This window comes from Kogia breviceps, chromosome 10, assembly GCF_026419965.1.
Source record: "Kogia breviceps isolate mKogBre1 chromosome 10, mKogBre1 haplotype 1, whole genome shotgun sequence".
NCBI classification, from domain to species: Eukaryota; Metazoa; Chordata; class Mammalia; order Artiodactyla; family Physeteridae; genus Kogia; species Kogia breviceps.
The window spans coordinates 65147836-65171394 of record NC_081319.1 but is presented as its reverse complement, the minus strand read 5'-3'; the positions used below and the strand labels follow the sequence as shown (position 1 = coordinate 65171394).

The window sequence follows — 23559 nt, the reverse complement described above, 5'->3', positions numbered from 1 at the left end:
ATAGCCAAGACATGGAAAAAACCTAAATGTCCATCAAAAGATGAATGGATAAAGAAGATGTGGTTCATACATACAATGGAATATTACTCAGCCATTAAAAAAGAATAAAATAATGCCATTTGCAGCAACATGGATGGACCTAGAGATTATCATACTAAGTGAAGTAAGTCAGAGGGAGAAAGATAAATACCATATGATATCAGTTATATGTGGAATCTAAAATATGGCACAAATGAGCTTATCTACGAAACAGAAACAGACTCACAGACATAGAGAACAGACCTGTGGTTGCCAAGGGAAAACGGGAGTGGGGGAGGGATGGGCTTGGAGTTTGTAATTAGTAAATAAAAACTATTATGTATAGAATTGATAAACAACAAGGTCCTACTGTATCGCACAGAGAACTATATTCAGTATCCTATGATAAACTATAATGGAAAAGAATATAAAAAAGAACATACACATATTTATAGCTGAATCACTTTGCTATACAGCAGAAACTATCACAACATTGTAGATCAACTATACTTCAATAAAAAAAAAATATTTCCTTAACTCTCTTTTCCACAGTACACAACATGCTTCTAACCCTATCTCATTCTTTCAGTATGTATATATTGAATACCTGTTCTGTCCTTGATATGATGCTAGGTACTGGCTTCAAACATACTTGAGATATCTCAGAAAGCTCCCAGCCTAGTTAAGATGGACAACTGGCTGGTGAGAGAAAGTACAAAGAATTATGAGAACATTGAGGAGAGGGTGGCAACCTAACTATGTCAAGCCAGGGGCAGTTTTGTTGGAAGGCTGAGATCAGAAAGCAGAGTTTTAACCAGGTCAAGAGGACGACATTCTAATCAGAGGAAGCAGCAAGTGCAAAGGTCCAGAGGTGAGAGACAGACACAGTCCCAAAGACAAACTGGTTTGTTTGGGTAATTCCAATGGTTTTGAAACTGCACTCCTTCTCTGGTAGGATTTGAACCCACCCACACCTCAGAGTGGGACTTGAACCCATGATCCCTGACTAGGGGGGGACTCAAAACCACTATCTTTGGATTAAAACCACTCACCTGGGGTCAGGACTTACTGAAGCTCAGGTTCTCCTGTCTCCTCACAGAAGAAATTCAGCGTGAGGCAAAGTGGAAGGCAAAGAGTGAGTTTATTAGCATAGGACGCTTGTGAGAGATAAGCGGGCAGGCAAGGGAGTGCAGCCCCAGGAACAAAGAGCCCCAGGAACAAAGAGGGCTACATTTTTATAATCAAAGAAAAAGTGGGGAGGGGAGAAGACCACCTTCTTCCTCGTTCTTGGGCAGACGTCAAGACTCATATCACTAGTTCCTCCTTTGACCCTATATGGTCTAACCAGGTCTAACTGCCATGGCACTATTTAAATCATATGTATATTAGCAAAAGGTTGGTGACATATACTAAAATATGGTAATTCACCTCAGGTTTGGGTATAATTTCCCCTTTCACCTGGTTTCTTTCCCTTTTCACCTCTATTTCTGTCTTGGTTACATGCAGAAATGCTACTCTGCAAGGACTATTAACTCCCTGACTTCATGTAATAAGATTCAGAGCCCATATCTATTGTCTTGTATTTTAACTATCAGGGTTTGTGGCTTGAGTGTGCCTGGCACTTGGATGCACCTGGTCTTCCTTCAAGGTAGGGTAGATTGTTGCTAGGTTACTGGATTCTTATCTTGAGTGGTCATTAGCTTACAAGGGTCTCCCAAACTCCCTTAAAATTCCCTTTCTGTCTTTAATCCCCTAGTGGGATTTCTAAACTGACTATTTAATTATCCTACTCTATCTCTATAGGTTTGAAGTGGCCAACAGGAAGGAACAGCTGTACTTGCTGCCTTCTTCTCTAACTTCTGCACTCAAAGCAGCCAAAATACTTCATGGGACAAGGATCCCATGTCCTTGGACATGATGAGTTAGAAAAGGATGAGGTGAGTCACGGTAATGAGATAACAAATTTTATATCCTGTTGTTTTACTCAGGTTAATGGTCTCCCTTAAGTGTTTGGATGCCCAATTTAAAGTTATAATAAGGATGGTTTATTTTCTGTATATATTGCAAATAAGATATAATTGCAAAGATCGGTATCGGAGAAAAAAATGTTTGGTGACAATTAGTATTTTTGCAACTCCTTGGAGCAAATCAATCAATCAATCTCTCCCTCTCTTCACCTTCCTCACTTCTTCCTTTCCTCTCCTTCCTTTCCATTCTTTTCCTTATCTTTGTCCACTTACATATTTGGGATGATGACAAAGCTCCCATGAAGAGGCCTCAATCTCACCATTATCTCAACTCACCTATCACAGTAACTAGCAGAAGTAAACACTATTGTCAGTGAACACATATTACAGTCAAGAAGTCCCCCCCAAAAATAACTGCTAAAACATGGGTTTGTCTCACAAATATAACTGTGATTACGACACCATCTCAAGATGCTATAGGGCAGATGGTGTCTCAGTGCAGGGGGTGTGAGGGACACTATTCCAACAACTTCTGTCATGGTGACCACTGCCAGACCTCAGGGTAGAGACGGCAGAAATGGGATTCTGCCCAAAGGCATTATTTTTTAACCCAAGGGAATGAAGTTTTCCTGTTATTTTTGGAAACTGAACAGGGATGACAGGGTTATACTTTTATTGGGGTTTTGTGGGAGAGACAAAAGGACAGGAAGGTTGTGTTTGCAGGACTCTTCGAGGTTGCCCTTCCTCGATGCTACGAGGCTCGTTATTGCCTGGACCTGCGAGTGTTTGTGTATCACTCGATTCAATGGTTACAAATTCTTACAGGGTTATTCTTGGCCCTTTCTACCCCTTTCCAGAGCCATGGAGCATATATTTCATAACTGCAAGATTAGCCAAGAGCATGGACACAAAAGCAAGTACTGCCATTTATAAATCCCAGACAAAATACCACTCCAAAAAACCTCCTCCTCAGAGAGGTGAATCACCAGTGTCATAGGAAAGGAATGCACTAAGGATGAAAAGAAGTGTTCAAATACTAGTTACAGCTCCAACCAGATGTATGACACTATGCAAGGCCCATACATTTTATGCATCTCTTTTCCCACTCAAAAAACAAAGAGTATCTACCCCATAAAGTGCTTGGGTGGATTAAACTATAAAAGAGTTATGCAAACATTAAATATTATTTTTTAAAAAAATTTTAAGCCAAATTGAATTAAATTGTCAAATCATCTGATTTAACTGTTAGAGAAACCATAATTCATTTATAGTTAGGGGGTTTATGTTTATGAGTTTTAAAATATGCATATAAGCACACTTTTAAAAAGAAGTAAGCTGTCTTTTTAAGTGTCTTTTAAAAAGTAGGATGGCCTACTTCTCTCATGTAAGTTTTTCTACAGGCAATCAGAATAACAGTCACCACTTACTGAATGTCACCATGCTAAGTCATTTATATGCATTATCTTATTATCTCTATGAGATAAACTCATAGGATGGTCCTGATAGCCATCCTGTGAAGGAGGTACTTTCTTTATCTCCATATTATGAAGCTTATATAAATGGCTGAACATGGACTCAATACCAGAGTGTTTATTCCAAAGCCTGGGTCAATAAAATGCACTATTACCATAGAATTTTCTCAAAATGACTTCTGATAGCTTTTCCTCCCAGTTAATGTGTAACAGAGCAATTCATTTATTTTAGGGAATCACAGCATCAAAGACAATAAGAATAAGATCCTTAAAGCCATTGCTAGAGCTCCTCTAATTTGATTTCCACAATCAATGTGTTGATAACAAAAAGGCAATGCTGATAGTTCTTACTTGATCTTATTTCCCCATCTTCAGCTAATACAGAATTCTGAAGAAGCAGGACCAAAATTATCCAAAGAAATGTAATACGGTGAGCCATGTTTCTGGTTTTGTTCTAATGTTTTGGTTTTAGGATTCCTAAAAAGAAAGAGAAAAAAAAAAGAAAGTTAAGTATTTTAGAAAAATAAGACAAATACCTAACAATCATAAGTTTGAATTTTTAAATTGCTATACCCAGTCAAAGCACAGTTAATTTTTGCTAACCTTAAAATTAACTTATGTGCCCAAAATAGTCACATTTCAAATATATAATACAAGACAACAATGAATGGGAACTGAGGATGAATATGATAAGCTTTTAATTAATAATCATCTTGGAAAAGCAAAAACTTTTCTAAAACTTTAAGCTTTGCTCAAAATATTTACTAGAATCCCCCTTTTAGCATAGCCTGCAGAGCCCTATCACATTCTTTTTATTTTCTCAGTGGTAGCACATATCCTTCTTTTAAATGTTTATTTGCATTTAAGAAACACTCAAAGGGTATCTGGTAAAAAATATCTATAGGATAAAGCTGAATAATAGGATTTAATTTTTTAATGGGCTGTATTTAGAAACATTAAGATCTATTTTATATAATTCATCAACACTCGGTTATGAGACTAATATGTTTTCTAAGTTAGTCCAAGGACCTCACTCCTGGTTAGAATGTGGAACATTGCCAAAGACTGTCACTCTCAACAATGAGAACATGTCAGATAAACTATAAAACTATAGGCTTTTAAAACCCAGCAGAAAAGACAGGGTTTAAAGAAACCTAAAAGAGCTAAATTCCAAAAGCTATTAATACTTTATAGGACAGAAAATATTCAAGGCTGCTTTTGTCCCTAGTAGAAAGGGAAACATGCTCAGGAGGAGGAAGAATTTGCTACAGTACAGAAGCAACCAGTCAAAGCTGGAGTGACATATTAGAATCCCCAGGGGTCCCAGCCACAGAGCAAGGATGATCATAGCCAGCAATTCTTCCCCAGGAGCCTTAACTGGGTACACGGAATAGATACGTAATACAGAGAATATTGAAAGCAGTATAAAACAGTCTAGAGAGATACTCTCCTTCCCTCTCCCTGTTCAAGTTCCCAGGGAATTCCTCAAATACAAATCCTTCTCTTGCTGAAGGTTAAGGGCGAAGCCACAGAACTGAGAAAAGTCCGTCCAAGGTACTCCAGTCCTTCACTACAGTGGAGAGCCATATCTCAAAAAGCAGAAAGGACAAGAGAGAAAAATAGAACTCAAATACAAATAGCTGGAAACCATACTGACAAGCTGAGAGAAATCTCCCAACGGTCTCCCAAAATATGAGAAGAAACAAAGTTTTATGTCTGATCAGGAGAAAAACACTCAGTGTAAGCAGATCCAGAGATTATCTAAATGTCAGAAGTATCAAGCAGGGTTTATAAAAAGGCTATGATGAACATGTTAAATGATCTAATGAATAAGATGGACAACAATTGCAAAAATATGTGAATTTTCAAAAGAGGGATGGAAATTATTTTAAAAAAAGATACAAGTGAAATGCTTGCAATGAAAATATATATCAAAAAAGAAATCATGCAGTGAGCATGCATACGTCAGAGGGAAAGATCAGTAAACTTGAAGATAAGTCAATAGAAAGTATCCAAAATGAAACCCAAAGTCAGGGGAAGAAGGGTGAGAAATAAAAGGAACAGAGCATCTGTAATCTGTGGGACAGTATCAAGTGGTCTTGATTTAGCTTCTCAGATGGAAAGGAGAAAGTGAATAAAGAAATATTTTTAAATATAATGGCCAAGAATTTTCCAAATTGACAAAAGCTACCAACAATCAGATCAAACACACCCTAAGCAAAATACAAAGTAAGTCATACCTAGGTACATCATAATCAGTTGAAAGTCAAAATAAAAGAGTAAATTCTTAAAACAAACCAGAGGAAAAAAGACACATGATATACAGAGGAACAATAAGAATTTTAGATGGAAATTTCATGGTAATAAAATGGGCAATGGATCAGAAAGATATAAAAATCCTAAATATGTAGATATCTAATAATAAAGCTTCAGAATTCCTGAAGAAAAAATGGAAAAAAAACTAAACAAAAGAAATAGACAATTTCAAATCATAATTTTAAACAATCACTTTTCAATGATTTTTGAAGTAGATAAGAAAATTTAGTAACAATACAGAGGTTTGAAAAACTTTATCAACCAACTTCACCTCGTTGACATTCATAGAATGTTCCACCTAACAAGAGCAGAATATACATTCTTTTGTAATGCATATGAAAGTCATCAAAATAGACCATATGCTGGAGAAAAAACAAGACTCAAATTCGAAAGAAATGAAATCATGCAGATTATGTTCTTTGACCTAAGTGGTATTAATTAGAAAAGGAAGAAAATCCCAAAATACTTGGAATTAACTGATATACTTCTAAATAATCCATGATTTAAAAAAATATCAGAGGGGAAATTTTAAAATATTTCAACTGATCAATAATTGTTTAAAAAAATCAAAATTTTATGATATAGCTAAAGCACTACTAAGAGAGAAATTTTGGCTTTAAAAGCATATACTAGAAAAGAAGAAAAATGAAAAATCAATATCTAAGCTTCCACCTTCAGAAAATAGAGAAAGAACAACAAATTAAAACTAGAGTAAAAAGAAAAAGAAGAAAAAAAGAAAGAAAATTATAATCAATGAGATAGAAAATTGAAAAACAATAAAATTAGAGTTACTTCTTTGAACAAATAAATATGCTTATAAATCCTAGCAAGAATAATCAAGAAATAAGACAGAAAACATAAATTACCTAAGTCAATATTGAAACAGGAGATGCCACTACAGAGCCTACAGACCTTAAAAGGATAATAAGTAGACAGATGAAATGGACGAAGTCTTAAGATACACTATTTATTGAAACTGGTCTAAACTGAAATTATTAAAGAAATAGAATTTTTAACCAAAAATTTTCCCACAAAGAAAATTCCAGTGCCAGATAGTTTCACCAGTAATTTCTACAAACATTTAAGGAAAAAAATAATAATCAAATATTTTTATGAAATAACATTAAATGAAAATAGAAGAAGAGGGAACTCTTCTCAACTTTTAGTATGAGGCCAAAATAAAATGCTATGAAAAAGCTACAGCTTAGATCACATTGAGTGGTAAAAGACTGAATGCTTTTCCCCCAAATCAGTAAAAAGTTAAGGATATATTTTCACATCACTTCTATTCAAAAACATACAGGAAGTCCTAGCCAGTGCCATATTCAAAATAAGAAATAAAGACTATAAATGAAGAAATAAAACTCTAATTATTTACAGACAACATGATTATCTACATAGAAATTTGAAATCTACCAAAACACTATTAGAACTAATAAGTGAATTTAGCAAGGTCACAGGACACAAGGTTAATAGTTTTTTTTTTAAGTGTTTCTATATAATAGCAACAAAATGGTGGTGGGGGGGATATAATATATTCAATAGTATCAAAGCATCATGAACTTAGAAATAAAGTGAATTAAAAATGTGAAAGACCTCTACACTAAAATATATAATACATTGTTGAGAGAAATTAAATAAAGCAAATAAGTGGAGAAATCATGGGTTAAAAGACTCAATATTGGTTCCATCTTTATCCTCAAATTGATCTAAGGATTCAACACAATCCCAATCAAAATCCCAGGAGATTTCTAAAAGAAACTGACAAGCTCATTCTAAAATTCTTATAAAATGCAAATGATTTTGAATTAGAAGAGCAATCTTCAATGAAGAAGAACAATCTGAATAAAAGACAATCATGATTGAGAAGAACTAAATGAGAGACTTTATACTATCTGATTTTGACTTACAGTCATCTAGTTACAGGAATCAAGAAAGTGTGTATTGGTGTAGGGATAAATATATTAAATGGAACACAATAGAGTTCAGAAATAGACCCACACTTACATGGTCAGTTGATTTGCAATAAAAGTGTCAAGGTAATTGAATAGGAAAGGAAATTCAATAAATGGTGCTGGATCAATGGAATAAACAATAAAATTAACCTTGATCCCATCTCATTCCATATGTAAAAATTAGATGAAGCATATATCTAAGTGTAAAAGCTAAAACTATAAGGCTTCTAGAAGAAAACATGAGACTATCTTCACAACCTTGGGATTAGGCAAAATTTCTTAGGACACAAAAACCACTATCAATTTTAAAAATAGGTACACATTAGATTTCACCAAAATTAAAAGACACCTTTAAGAAAACAAGTTAATATTCAGAATAAAATACTTACAAAAAATGACTCTCATAAAGATTATATATTTTTAATACTCCTACAAATCAACAATAAAAAAGAAAACAATCCAATTTTTTAAATGAGTAAAAGTCTTCAACAGACTTTTTAAATTATTACTTAAGAAAATACAGAAATGGCCAATAAGCATATTAAATAGTTCTCATCATTAGTCAGAGAAGTGTATGCTAAAACCACAATAATATATCATTTCACACCCACTAAAATGGCTAAAATTAAAAGACACAGTATCAAATGTTTATGAGGCTATGTGGAGAAACTGGAACTCATACATTTTTGGTCAGAGTGAAAAATGATGTAACCCCTTCAGAGGAGTGTTAGGTTCAGTTTCTTACAAAATTAAACTATGACCAGCAATCCTTCTGCTGAGTATATAACCTAGAGAAATGAAAACATGTGCCAACAAAAAGACTTTAACAGTGTTTATAGTAATTTTATTCATAATAATTACAAACTAAAAATAACTCAAATGCTATCCACAGAAAAATATTGGATAAACAAGTTGTGGTTATATTTGCATAATGGAAGAGAGCAACAAAAAAATAATAAACTTTCTTTATACACAACAACATGAATAACTTTAAATACATTGTATTTAATGAAAGGAGCCAAACACAAAAGAATACACAGAGCATGATTTCAGGTATACAGAGTCCCAAGATAGAAAACTAATCTGCAGTGTTAGAAAGCAGGAAACATTTGCCTTTGATGGGAGAAGTCAACTGGAATGTGGCAGAAATAAACTTACTGGGTGTTAGAAATAGTCTACATTTGCAGTGATGATATTTGTGTGCATAAATTTTTCTAAGGCCATTAGGCTGAAGGCTTAAAAACTATTTAAATTGTTGTATATAATTTATATCTCAGTGAAAAACAGTAAGTCCAAAATCATCACTGTCAGTTTTTAAATTAGGTTGGCCCTCTGGACAAAGAGCTGTAAAGGTCAAAAGATGTCAGTGAGAAGCATTTTTGGTGAGTCATCACCAGGATGTACTGTTTTATGGCAACAATGTGTACTAATAAATACTGACTAATTTCCTCCCCAAAAGCCTCAAAATTAAGTTATTCTTCTCCTCTACCAAAAATATCCTCATTATTTCTATATAGAATCTAATTCCTTCAGAATCCTTGGGCTAAAGTGAATTGTTTACTTGTATTATATTCTAGATTGACAATCATTAATGTAGACCATATGAAAAGGGCATTAAATAAATACTGCCACCATGTTACCTCACCATTGAAACATAACTCATATATTTCATAAACATATTTTACGGCTATTTCATTGTACCTATGCTTATGCACGATGCATATAAACCGAGGCATATCAAATTTTACCATTTACTTTAATCACCTGGGGAGCTTGTTAAACATATGGATGCCTTAGCCCTACCCATTAGCTTCAGATTGCAGGGCAAGGAAAGGGCCAAACATTTAAAATAAAATAAAGTAGGGCTTCCCTGGTGGCGCAGTGGTTGAGAATCCGCCTGCCGATGCAGGGGACACGTCCGGGAAGATCCCACATGCCGTGGAGCGGCTGGGCCCGTGAGCCATGGCCGCTGAGCCTGTGCGTCCGGAGCCTGTGCTCCGCAACGGGAGAGGCCACAACAGTGAGAGGCCCGCATACCACAAAAAAAAATTAAAAAATAAAAAATAATAATAATAAATAAATAAAATAAAATAAAGTAAAAAGCTTCCCATAGGCTAATTTCCACCAAAGTTCTAGAAATTCTGGTATAAGGCAATTCAGAAATGATAAGAAAAGAAAAAAAAAAACCTCCTATTCCCCCAGTAGGGAAGTTAGCAACCCCAAATAGGAAAGCATAACTCAGAGAATCTCTACAATCAATAATTTCTAAAGACTGGCTAGTCCGAGAGTAGTCAGGCAACCTTAGCATCCCCAAATTTTCAAATGTTAATATGCATACAAATCTGTTAGAAATGCATTAAAATGCGCATTCCGATTCAGTAGGTTTGGTTTACCACCTCAGATTGTTCATTTGAATGAAGGCCTCTAAGGAATATAGGAACATATGCCATCTTTCAACATAGAATATTCTGGTTTGGAAAAATTTAACTTTTTAATGCTAAATAAAGAGCTCTTCGTGGATAATGAAAAAGGAAATTACTTTTAACAAAATGTAGGAATGTGGGAATTTAAACTGAGCTCACCTGCTGATGCAGAATATATACTAGGCTAACTATCCATCCACCAGGCAATCCAGGTTATAGATTTAACACTGCCCCCAACCCACTATAATTTCATATCTTTCTTATAGTGTTCTAGTGTTCAAAAAAAGGAGATGAAACTTCTGTAGGAAGATCTGTAATCTTCCTTTCAACTACAGAGACAATAATCCATATTTTACAGCCTCATAGGATTATTGTGATAAGGAAAATTTACACTGTACAGTGTGTGAGACAACACTATGTCATTTAATCTCAGCAAGTATTTGAGGAAAATAAGGCTGACTTAGAGAACACGGCTTGCCTCTAAGAAACAGACTCACAACTTACACTCGGGTTCTCTCTCTCCAGAATTCTTTCCACTCTATTCATTCAATGACAAATATTTATCAAGTACCTATTATGTGACAGATACTCTTTTAGGTGCTGGGAATTCAGAAGTGACCCAGATAAGCTAGATAAGGAATCTGCTTTCGTGGAGTTTATGTGCAAGATTTTAAATATATGATTGAGTGAGATCACTTCAGATAGCGGTGGATGCTATAAAGTAATGAAAACAAATGTAAACTTGGGCCAGGAGCAGAGGAAGAGCTGCTTTCAATTTGGAGTTCAGAGAAGGCATCTGTTTTGTTTTGTTTTTTTCCGGTATGCGGGCCTCACACTGTTGTGGCCTCTCCCGTTGCGGAGCTCAGGCTCCCGACGCGCAAGGCTCAGCGGCCATGGCTCAGGCGGATTCTCAACCACTGCGCCACCAGGGAAGCCCCAGAGAAGGCATCTGAAAGGATGACCTGTGAGCTAACACTTAAAGGAATGTGAAGGAGCCATCCTTGCCGGGAACTGGGAACCAAACTTTCCTCTGTGGATGGAGCAAGTTTGCTTGTTCTAGGAACAGAAGGAAGGTCAGTGAAGGAGTGAGGGAGGAAGAGGAGGAAGGGCAGGAGCTACAGGGAAGTAGCAGGACGCCACGAGGTATGTTACATTTTGAACTGTTTCCCTTAAATACAAAGTGAATCCATGGAGGGTGTGAAGCACATGTGCATCATGATGAGGTTTTCACATTGAGTAGAGCATCCCACTTTCAAAATCAAAGAGCTCTCTAAAATTTAAGAATTAGTGGATTCTCAGAGAAATGAGATCAATTGATAATTATCCTCTTTTAATTTTCATCTCTTCCATTTCCTAAATTTATCTGTCATATCGTATTCCACTGCCACTGTCACTAATATTTTATTAAAATAAAAATAAATACTTGTAAGTCAATTTCTGAGAACAGTGGGTACAAATGAAAGCAACTTCCTTGTCTCCTTGCAATGAATGCATCTTTCATTGGGTCCACTGGCTGGAAAGGCATGGGAATTCGCATGAGGAGCCACCAGGAATGCATAAAAGCTTTGAAAACAAGGGACTGTCAGGAAAAATGCCATCTCAAAATGTGGTTGCTGAGCTTGGTTGTAAAGGCACGGGAATTCGCGTGATGAGCCACCAGGAATGCACAAAAGCTTTGAAAACGAGGGACTGTCAGGAAAAATGCCATCTCAAAATGCGGTTGCTGAGCTTGCTTGTAAAACCTACAAAGAAATTTGAAGACTAAAAATAGTCCCCTCTTGGGACACTAATACTCATGCTTCTTTATATGCTCTGTCTTTGAACTAAATTGTAAAACAGGAAAAGGTGGGGAAACTGAAATTCTGGTCCTCACATTTTTACACACACACACACACACACACACACACACCTATTGTGTTCTATATTTTTAACATTAAGGTGGTAGGAGGAAGCATCAATTGGGACAGGTAGAATTGAGAAAGGCAAAATGCTGGCAAACCAGTGAAAGAATTAAGAATGGGTTCATGTACATATGTATGTATGTAAAGTTTGGTTCGTTTGAGTGATCATTAAAACAACAGAACTAAATGTAATTTTTGGAATTTCATAGGTCAAAATATGCCCCCCAAAATATGTAATTAATCAATGCCACCTTGATTGTGTAAACAGTTCATGGTCAACTAAACAACTGACATTTGTTATCATGCTTCTCTAAACAAAAATCTAATATGGTAGCCAGACAGGTAATTATTAATCCCCATTTTATAGACAGGAGGCTAAGGGATTCCAAGAAGCTATTATTTTACATTTTGCAGAGTTTGCTCTCACACTGCAGAGTGGATGACTGCTTTCTTGATCCGTTTATAGAGTGTATCACATAGCATCCATTAAAGCTGTACAAGAAAAGTGAATGGCAGTAACTTGGTGGAGTCATTGTAGCTTGGTGGAGAGGTTTAAAATTCCATCTCTTCTTTAGAAGCCATAGCAGCTTCTAAATATTCAAGCAATGAAAGAATATACATGTCTGTGTAATCATTCGAAATGAGACCAGTAAAAAATAGTCACGGAACATGGAGTACAGTGTACTTTATTTGCCTATGCCAGCAAATCCACTAAAATCAGGCCATTGGATTCTGTTAGTAATTTTATGCCTGCTTATAAATATAGCTTTTTCCTATCCCTAAATTCCTTTTATATTAACATATATTAACCTAATTTTTATAATTTTTTTTTTTCTTAACTCAGCTCTAATTTTTACAATAAAGTATCAGGAAAGCAAAGACATGATTCAGAAAGGGACAGCTAATAACATTTTGATCTTGGAACTCAGGTCAAATTGTTCTCCAACTTCCTTATCTTCCAATTCTTCTATGATACTCAAAAAAGAATGTTGGATAACAAGTCATACAATGTGAGTTCCGGTCCTAACTGTGCCTTGTTTACCTGCTTAGAAAATAAAATGTAAGCAGTTGCAAAACTGAATAGCAATACAGGATAATAAATGGAAAATAAATGGTTAGATAAAAGAGGAGCCATAGTGAAAGAAAATGGGTGGAAATAAGAAATTAATGTTCAAGTGATATGAAGAAAATCATCAATAAGCAACTCTAGCACCCCAATCATGATTTCTAAATACCATTTTCCATCAAAAGAAACGAGGCTGTTTAGGGAGAATAGCAGATTCCAGATCTGGGGGACATTAGACATGAGACAGAGAAATCTTATCATTCTAAAAAAAAGGAATGTCTCAAAAGTGACTGGGATTAGATCAAAATGACCCAAGAGCTAAGTTGAGGGGCTCCCATGAGCTAAAGAGAAAACAGTCTGATCATTAAAAATAATAGTTACTACGATGGATTGATGTACGACAATTTACTAAACCTATGAGTTCATGATGATAAATACAAAAAACAACTACTGGTCACCTTTGGAGGTTGCTAGGGTACAAATAAAGAAAAAGAATCAAGCATTTGTCCTACTTTTCCTACATGGATAATACTTCAGGGTAATAAAACAGTTAATGACAAACGCCAGAAGAATATAATTAGAATTAGAAAATCATATTTTGCAGCCACTAATGAAATATGGATGTAGGCAAGGATCACCAGTGTGCCGATATGACTGGGTGAAAGGTTAGAGAGGAAATCAGGACAGATGCATTACTTGACTGCACCTGAACCCACTCACCTTCCTTAGCATCATTAAAGTAGAATAAGACGTATGTTCCTCCAGACATGACCTAATAAGAGCACATGTCCATCTGTGAATAATTTTTGGTCAATAAAAAGTAACACCTGAATCTACTCAATTCTCTGTATCTGCCCAGTTATAAGAAATTCAGGCATCTATTAAATGACACCGGGCTTCCCTGGTGGCGCAGTGGTTGAGAATCCGCCTGCCGATGCAGGAGACACGGGTTCGTGCCCTGGTCCGGGAAGATCCCACATGCCGCGGAGCAACTAAGCCCGTGAGCCATGGCCGCTAGGCCTGCGCGTCCGGAGCCTGTGCTCCGCAACGGGAGAGGCCACAACAGTGAGAGGCCCGCATACAGCAAAAAAATAAAAATAAAAAAAAAATAAATGACACCAAGAGGGTGAAATCAGCGTAAGTGAAAACTTGTGCAGTTAATATATAAGTGGCAAGAAAATAAAAGGTGACTTAAATTAAATGCAGTTGTGGACCCTGTTGGAATCCTGATTTAAACAACAAACTGTAGATATTTTTGAGACAGAGAAAATTGAACATGGTCTGGGTATTAGATGATATGCACCATTTTTAAAAATTCATTGGGTGTGATAGTAGCATGGTGGTTTTTTTGCTTTAACTTCTTAGGTGTTTGAAGAAAACAAGATATAATAAAAGTATCAATATAAACCACCCAGTGGGGAAAGTATTTGTAACAGATGTAATCAACACAAAATTGTATCCAGAACACAAATTGTCTATTCTAAATGTTTTCTAAACTGAATGGTAAACCCAATTTGTTTTGTCTTATTCTTACTTTAAATCTTTTAATGGCCAGAGTTTACTAAAAACTATGCCACGAAATTCCTAGGTGAGGCTAATAGCAGCATTGTACTAACAGAGCATGTGTGATAGTAATGTAAACACCAGCCATGGCAGGGAAGAAAGCAATATATTGAAGTATTTACCTCCATTCAAAAAAAAAAAAAAAAACCCTCATCTAGTTTGCGTATTTCTACTCTAAACTAATTAACCAAATTGGGGGTAGGGATTGGGAGGGCTGTAGCTTAAATGTATATGTGATATGCATAGTAATTAGTGTAATTATCCTCCCTTTTTTAAAACAAATGTTATTTCAATGGGTCATTCTCTGAAAATTCAAATTCATTAAGTTGCCCCCCTCTCACAGTTACTAGTTTCAAATTAAACTAATTTAAAGCTGCCTAATTAATAAAATACCTCTATACTTTTATCAAAACTCAATGACTGTTTATGCCCACATCAGCAATTCTAAGCATGATGCTATATGAGTAGTTATTTTACTGATTTTTCTAACCAAGTTTGATGAGTTTCAAAGATTGTGAAATGGTCAAGTGAACACTGGAGAAAAGGACGGCACCAATTCAAATTTCCTGGAGAGTTTAAGAGACTTGGTTTAACCTGAATAATTTACTCCTAAATCATTCTTAATTCTAAAAGAATTAGTGCTAAGCATTTCATTAACATTCCTTATACTCAAACTGTAGTTATGATACACTAGAGGGTTTCCTGCAAATGCTTTATAGTAACTTGGGGCCTCATATAATTGATATGTACTGTGTACTTAGGTTCATTTGTAAAGGTTTAGAACATTATTCTTCTATTTTGAATTATCATTGCTCTATGACTGCTATTGAGAGTTAACCACTGATATATTATTTAATATAAATTGCTAGTCAGAAACAGAGCCCCTCACAAAATAATAAGATTTCTATAATGAATATGAACCACTTAAGTGATTTTATACTACAGTTTTGCTACAAATACAATAACTGATCCTACTCTGAGGTATTCTAGGTTTACAGAAGAAATTCTAGCTTTGTTAGACAAATAACACATCGATAAAGACAGCAGTTAAGTAGAATATGATTATAATTACCTCTCTGAACTTACAATTTTTCCCTTTCAAGGAAAACAACTAATCACCGAAAATAAAAATGCATGACACTTAGCATGGAATCCAAGAGAAGACACAGGGAAAAACTAAAATTTAAAGTCATTGACAAAGAAGCAAAATATCACCAAGGAAAAGGCACACACACAAAAAAAAAAAAAACAGGCAAAGGATAAACACAAAGCACCATTATCATCTAATTTAATACAGTACTTAAAGTTCTTAGTGATCTCTAAGAATATGTTGTATAAAGATGTTATACGCATGGTTTCCATAGTTAGATATTTCTACAGTAGCTTATAGAAGCATGAGAAAACAAAGGATATATACTCAAACATTATTAGAACTATCTTTATCCATTAATGACGTATACCTATCTGCTACAAATCAATGAGTGAAAGCATTATGTGGCTTAAAAATATTAGACTGGGTGTTGGAAGACAATATTTAGCCTGATTCTGCCATCATAAGAATTTAAGCAAGAGAGAAAGAAAAAAAATCAGCTGGAACTGCTCCCTGGGACTTGGTTTCTTTTCTATGAAAAGAAAAGTATTGACCAGTCTGAAATTCTATGAATCTGTGATAATCAACAAAATCAATTTACATGTATTCTTTTGTGTTTTTTTATTTTATTTATTTGTTTATTTATTTATTATTTTGGCTGCACTGGCTCTTAGTTGCAGCATGAGGGATCTTTAAGTTGCAGCATGCAGACTCCTTAATTGCAGCATACGGTTAAACAAAAGTATAATTATACCATTGCATTGCTGCTTTACAAAAAAACAAATCATAGACATTTAAGAAACAAGTATCAGAGCCAAGATACTATATTCCAGTGCATAAAATACAAATTTGCAGTGTTGATTAGATACAGTTGAAAGTTCACCATGTAGTAAATAGTGCTTTCATTTACAATTATTCATGATTACTCTCATCCACCTCATCATTCCTTGTCTGAGCTCCTCCCAACCAGTAACATCTACAAATTCACTAATGGTTTTCTGTGTAGAAGAATCGTCTCTCTAGCTAGTATGTGTACTTAATGCAGGGCTGGTATTCAAACTCTGGTCCACCAATCAATAGCTTGGGCATGTTCTCAAACCCTGCTTAGTTTCTTCATCTGAAACAAGAAACACTCCTTCTAAGACTATCGTAAAGATTAAATGAGATAGTAAAACTCTCACTCATGTGAGGTTAAATAGCGAGTCACAAGCACTTTACATTTCACTCTTTACCCTCCCTAGATTCCTAATTACAAACTAAAAAGTATTTTACATATGTCTTTTGTATCCTGCAGAGCCCTCAACAGCACTAAGTTCTCAGAAGGCACTGAAATATTTGTAGCATCATTGACTCAATAAGAATTTATTGAGAATAAACTTGTGTCAGGCTTTGGGGTAGGCATTGGGAGAAAGTAAAAATGAAGAAGAATGTTACAGCTCTTTCACTGGAGATTTGTAAATCAGCTAGATACCACATAAGGATATTAGAAGTATGAAGTAATTTTCACATAACTTGGAACAATTTTAACTAGAGGTTGATCAGAGTATTTAAAAATACAATACAAAAATAACAAAAATGCATATTAGTACCTAAATAGGAAAGATTTGAGGTTATAGCCATTGTTTATAACCCTAGATGACAGTCCCTTAGAGTTAAACTCTAATGAGAAAAAAGTGAAGTTTTGTCTAATTGGAAACCTGTTTTCTTTTCCTTGGAGCAAGACTCACAGGAAAAACAGTGCAGCAATTCAAGTTCCGTGATAAAGGAGAAAAAACAAAATGGGTTTTCATAGACGGGATGAAATCATGTTTCCACAGAAACCCTGAAATGGTTTGTTACAGCCCAACTTCAGTTGTCAATTTTGGCTAATTTCAACTATAAAAATAAATGTGGCAACTTAAAAAAATTTACCCCATCTTATCATGAATACCATTTTCAAATACTATTTAAATACAAAGAAATCACCTCACTGGATTTAAGACATATTTTTAAATTTCTTTAATCATTACCAACTTCACCTGGCAAAGATATCATTTAAATTGGAAACAAATCCAATGAACTAAGTTGTGCCAGAATAAACAGAATCTAGAATATGGTTCTCCTCTGACTCTAATGTTAGAGCAAGAACAAGGACAAAGACTTCCTCTATTACAGACTAGCAGAGTCTGTGGGTTTAACAGCTTTCACTGAATCATGATAACCAAAATAGACTCACAATCCTATCCCAAACAACAAGGCTACTTATTTTCATTTAGATTATTTTCTTCAAATTAGAGATCCATTTGATCACGGGCATATTCGGCCAAAAGTAAGTCACCAAAATGTTTATGTTTTATAGTAATGATTTAAAAAATATTTTTGTCCTATTTTTTACTTTCATTAAAGGCTTTACTCTTATTTAAGAACTTCACTGTCATACAGGGATTGGCCCCAGCCTTTGAACTTGCTTCTTATGAATTTCTTTTACATGACTCTATGCTTTCAGACATAAGTCAGAAGAGTCAAAGCCCAGGCAAATATGTACCCAAACAATCAACTCTGAATGTACACACTGCTATATATAAAATAGGTAACCAACAAGGACCTACTGTATAGCACAGTGAACTCTGCTCAATACTCTGTAATAACCTAAATGGGAAAAGAATTTGAAAAAGAATAGATGCATGTATATGTATAACTGAACCACTTTGCTGCACATCTGAAATGAACACAACATTGCTAATCAACTGTAAAAAATATAAGAAAGGAAGGAAGGAAGGAAGGAAGGAGGGAGGGAAGGAAGGAAGGAAGGAAAGGAAAGGAACCTGTCCAGTCACACAACCTAGCTCAGCTCTTCACCACATCCAGTAACCAGCTCACAATCATACATAACTAAAGTTGAGCCTTCTAGGCTTTATCCACCCAACAATTTCAAATCTGGGAAACTAACAATTAATTCTCAAAGGATCACTCTTCCCTTGACTGTCTTGCGTGCATGCTCCTTTCTCTCCTTCCCTTCATGGCCAAGTGTCATGAGCAAGGTCTTCATCTGTTTTCCTCCATTTCCCCACCTCCTGCTAAAGCTTCACCCACTGCAATCCAATGTCTGACTCCAGTGTGCTACTGCTACACTGCTCCTGTCAAGGGCACCAGTGATTTCTTAATTGCCAAAGTAAATCAACTCTCTCTGGCCATCTTTTTTAACCTCTCTGTGTTAGGCTCATACAGGTGTTTTGTTTTGGTTTTTTTTAACTTTCTCCCTAAGTCTTCCTGACATCATTCACCCTGGGAGTGATTTATTTCCAGACTCCTCTGAGAGTCCCTCCTACTATCCACTGTGTGTTTAGGTTCCTGGAGTTTAGCCAGAGTCTCTACATTTCTTATTCTGCAAACTCTCACTGGAGAAATGTATCCTCCCCTACAGCTTTAACATCCACTTTGATGCCACTGGATCACAAATGTTTATCTCCAGAGCACACTTCACTCTTTCATTCAAGAGTCCATTTTTAAATAATTATATCCAAAAGTCTAGTGATCATCAACTTTTATATAGCAACATGCATCTCAGTTTCAAAGTTTCAAAAAATCTTGAAGTGAGCTCAAAATCTATTCCTGAAAAATGGCTATTGTCTTTCTATTCTCTATTCAAGTAATGACTCTACTATTTACCCAACTATCCTAAATCAGAACCATGAGTATCTTTCCAAAGCTATTTTCTGTCCATCCTCTCTCACAACAAACAAGAAAAACCTGAAGACTCTATACTCTACATCCACTGTCACTGTTGTAGGCTTGGGGTTTATCATTTCATATCCACCATACTACTGAAATAGATGCAGAAGAAACATTTGGGAATGTCAATACATTCATTATATTGAAATATACAATACCCATTCCTTATTTTTAAATAAAAAGACAAGTTTTTTTTAATATGATGAAACCAAAAACCATTAGGAACCATAATAATTAATGGTAAAATGTTAGAAGAATTCTCTTTGAATAAAGTCAAAGTAATACAAGGAGGCCTGCAATCATCTCTGTTTAGCACTTAGACATTCTATCTAAGAAAATAAGATAAAAATAAGGTGTAAGGTTTGAGAAAGAAATAAAATTATCAACATTATTAGGGGAAATTACCTAAATTTAAAAATCTCATAAAAATAATATAAAATAACAACAGAGTTCAGCAAAGTTGTTGCATACAAAACTGAGCTTTTTAAAATCAAATACCATCCCTTATTCTAGCAGCAAGAAATTCAAAAATGTATTTTTGAAGACTTTATTCACAGTAGCAGTAAAGATAATGGCCCATCTAGGTGAATAAGACAAAATTATAATTGAAGGACAAAATGTTCTAAATATATGGAAAAATAAGTGTATTCATATGGCAAGACTTAATATAAAGGTGACAGATTTTCCCTCAAATTAATCTATAAATTCAATGCAATTCTCAAGATTGTAATAGGGAAGAACAAATCTGACTCCACATTAGATCTGTTCTGTTGCTTGTGCTTAGTCATGCTGGCTCTGCACCTTTTGTAAGAGAATGTTGCCAATAGCCTGAAATATACAGGATAGCCTATTCTCAGGGCTCTGACTTTAAAGGGTCCATTCATATAAAGGTAAAAAGTTGCAGAACAGGGCTTTCCTGGTGGCGCAGTGGTTGAGAATCCGCCTGCCGATGCAGGGGACACGGGTTCGTGCCCTGGTCTGGGAAGATCCCACATGCTGTGGAGCGGCTGGGCCCGTGAGCCATGGCCACTGAGCCTGCAAGTCCGGAGCCTGTGCTCCACAACGGGAGAAGCCACAACAGTAAGAGGCCCGCATACCACAAAAAAAAAAAAAAAAAAAAAAAAAAGTTGCAGAACAGAGAATAACTTTTGTCTCCTTGGAGGTTTGCAGGAACATTGTGACCTGACCTACATGGACAGCTGCAAAAACAAAGGATTCCTACACCAGGAAGTTTGCAACAAACAACCACACCCCTCCCTCACCTTGCCTTTAAAAATGCTTTGTTGAAACTCTGAGGAGTTTGGGGTTTGGGGGGCATGATCCACCTGTCTCCTTGCATGGCCCTGCAGTAAACCTTTCTCTGCTCCAAACTCACACTTTTTGGCCTCACTGTGCACTGGACACATGAACTTGCATTTGGTGACATGAGTTCCTAGAGGGCAAGGTTTAAAACCACTAATTCCCTAAACCACACTATGCTTTACATGTTAGAGGCCATCAGTTAATATTTTGATGGCTCATTCACCACTGGTATTGAGTTTATTTGTTTTCAAAATGGTGATAGATTTATGCTAATCCACCTGTACCTTCTGAGATGATTTCTTTTGGGGTCACACATCCATGGAACGATTGGCTAGGACAGAGTGTACAGAATGCAGTTGTGGAGGGCTACAAAGTCAACTGGCACATGGGACATTTTCCCACACCAGTGGCCATGTTCCAACCAACCAACCTAGCCAGCCCAGATACCATCAAACTCCACAGAGAAGATCAACATTATTATTTTTGGAGAAGAATTTATTTTTATAAAATTTATATTTTAATTTTGAAATTGTAAACCAACTAGAGCCACAAGGTAATACAACAAAATATAAAAACAGAAAAAAGATATCCATTCCCTATTCACATACACATAAACTTCCTTTTTGGCCCAAGATGACTTAAAACCCAATCCACACTAGGATGACTCAAAGAAATGCTGAGAATCCCATTCTCTCTCCTTCTACTCTGTGCTCTGTTATCCCAATAATTCCCATTGGAATACTCACAGAGCCTCTTGACTATAGTCAACCTCACACAGATGTGAGGGTGGACAGTTGAATGTAGCCAGTGCTGGGTCAGCATTATTCACTGCCTCTGACTATAGGAAGATTCCAGTTCAAGTCCCATCCCTAACCACCTGCAGAGTCTTGAAGCTATATTTTCTTGACATTGTCAAAACTTCTTCACACACGAGAGCTAAGCTGCATTCTTCCACCTCTGCTTGCATTTGTAAACAAAAAAATCTTTTAAATTATGAAATCATTTGCCTCAACATTTTTCATATTTTTTTATTTTTTAAAAATTTTATTGAAGTATAGTTGATTTACAATGTGTTAATTTCTGCTGTACAGCAAAGTGATTCAGTTATACATACATATATTCTTTTTCATATTCTTTTCCATTATGGTTTATCACAGGATATTGAATATAGTTCCCTGTGCTATAAGGTAGGACCTTGTTGTTTATTCATCCTATATATAATAGTTTGCATGTGCTAATCCCAAACTCCCAGTCCATCCCTCTCCTACTCCCCCTCCCCTTGGCGACCACAAGTCTGTTCCCTGTATCTGTGAGTCTGTTTCTGTTTCATATTATTTTTTAAATTGTAAGATAATTACAGTAATTTCTTTCTGAAAGTTAAGAACGTGAGAAAATAAATTTGTGTATTTAGAAGAAGAGCCCTAATTACATATTCCAAAGCAACTTACAAGTATTTCCTATATTAATCAAACATATCATATTCAGTGGTAAACATATTCTTCAAATGTGTGAGTTCTTATAAAAATATGGCCAGTCTGTTTTTTATGGGGTAGAGTTTGAGTGCCAATTATAAAATATATTAAGTTCCAAAATAAGAAGAACTAGTGTTGGAGAATAGTCTCAAAAGTGATCGAAGGGCTTCCCTGGTGGCGCAGTGGTTGAGAATCCGCCTGCCGATGCAGGGGACACGGGTTCGTGCCCCGGTCTGGGAAGATCCCACATGCCGTGGAGCGGCTGGGCCCGTGAGCCATGGCCGCTGAGCCTGCTCGTCCGGAGCCTGTGCTCCGCAATGGGACAGGCCACAACAGTGAGAGGCCCACCTAGCACCAAAAAAAAAAAAAAAAAAAAAAAAGTGATCGAAGTATGATGTTAACTTTTTAATTAAAATGAGATTTCTATGAATGGACACTATATAAGTTTCACTGAATGGTGTCTTCTATCTGGACTCCATTTGGTGGGGTCCCACGGCTGGGTCACCTGAAGACAAATTACTAGTGAAGTCCAGACTTTATCTCAGTTAACTTAATCACAAGGTTAGAATAGAAATCCAGTCCGACTGTGGGCACCACAGCAGTGTCAACCAAGGATTGACTTTTCTCAGACACTCAGAAGAGTATGCATTAAATACATTGAATGAACAAGAAATTCCCTAGGAAGGGAAAAATAAAGGGAATGGCCCTTAAGAAAAATTAACCAAAGGACTGAAAGGTACTAGAAAGTCCCTCATACCCAATTTCATTGGTTTAAGAAGTTGGAACTCAATGAGGTTAAATATTTTAACCAATATTAAATGCAGTGACAGAGCCAACATCAGAAACTGTGTTCCCAAACAGGGTTCTCCCCCATCTACCATACTGCCCCCTTTAACTGGGAAAAGGTTCAATGTTCTTGTTCTAGAAGCAACCTGTATGAGTCAGACTATAGTTTATACACCTGTAGTATCTCAGGATACCTCAAGAAAACTCCACCCATTCCTTAAGACTGAGCAGAAACATCGCACTCTAGCCCAGGCTCTGCCAAGCATCAGATCCCTGATCCTCCTGGTCACAGGGCCCCTCTAAGAGCTGGAGGCCACAGGTGCATCCAGAGATAGGGGACAATCCTAGTCCATGAGGACCAAAGGTGATAATCTTAGTTTCTCATACGGTGACACACTATACAAAGTATTAAATATTCTGCATCCCCAAATGAGAAGATACCCAGTCCTTGATCTGTACTATAAAACTATCTGAATACAATTTAGTACCTTTTCCTTTAAAGAAGAATGCATTAAAA

At 36.0% G+C, this 23559-nt stretch overlaps 1 protein-coding gene across 1 annotated transcript in view; it reads right to left on the bottom strand.

The window, feature by feature from the left end:
* COL21A1 (collagen type XXI alpha 1 chain) overlaps window positions 1–23559 on the bottom strand; it is a 189874-nt gene that overhangs the window by 132771 nt on the left and 33544 nt on the right. The window contains exon 2 of the mRNA XM_059075954.2: window positions 3809–3934. Coding sequence (XP_058931937.1) covers window positions 3809–3896 — 88 coding nt within the window. The 5' untranslated portion in view covers window positions 3897–3934. The remainder of the gene's footprint in view (window positions 1–3808; window positions 3935–23559) is intronic.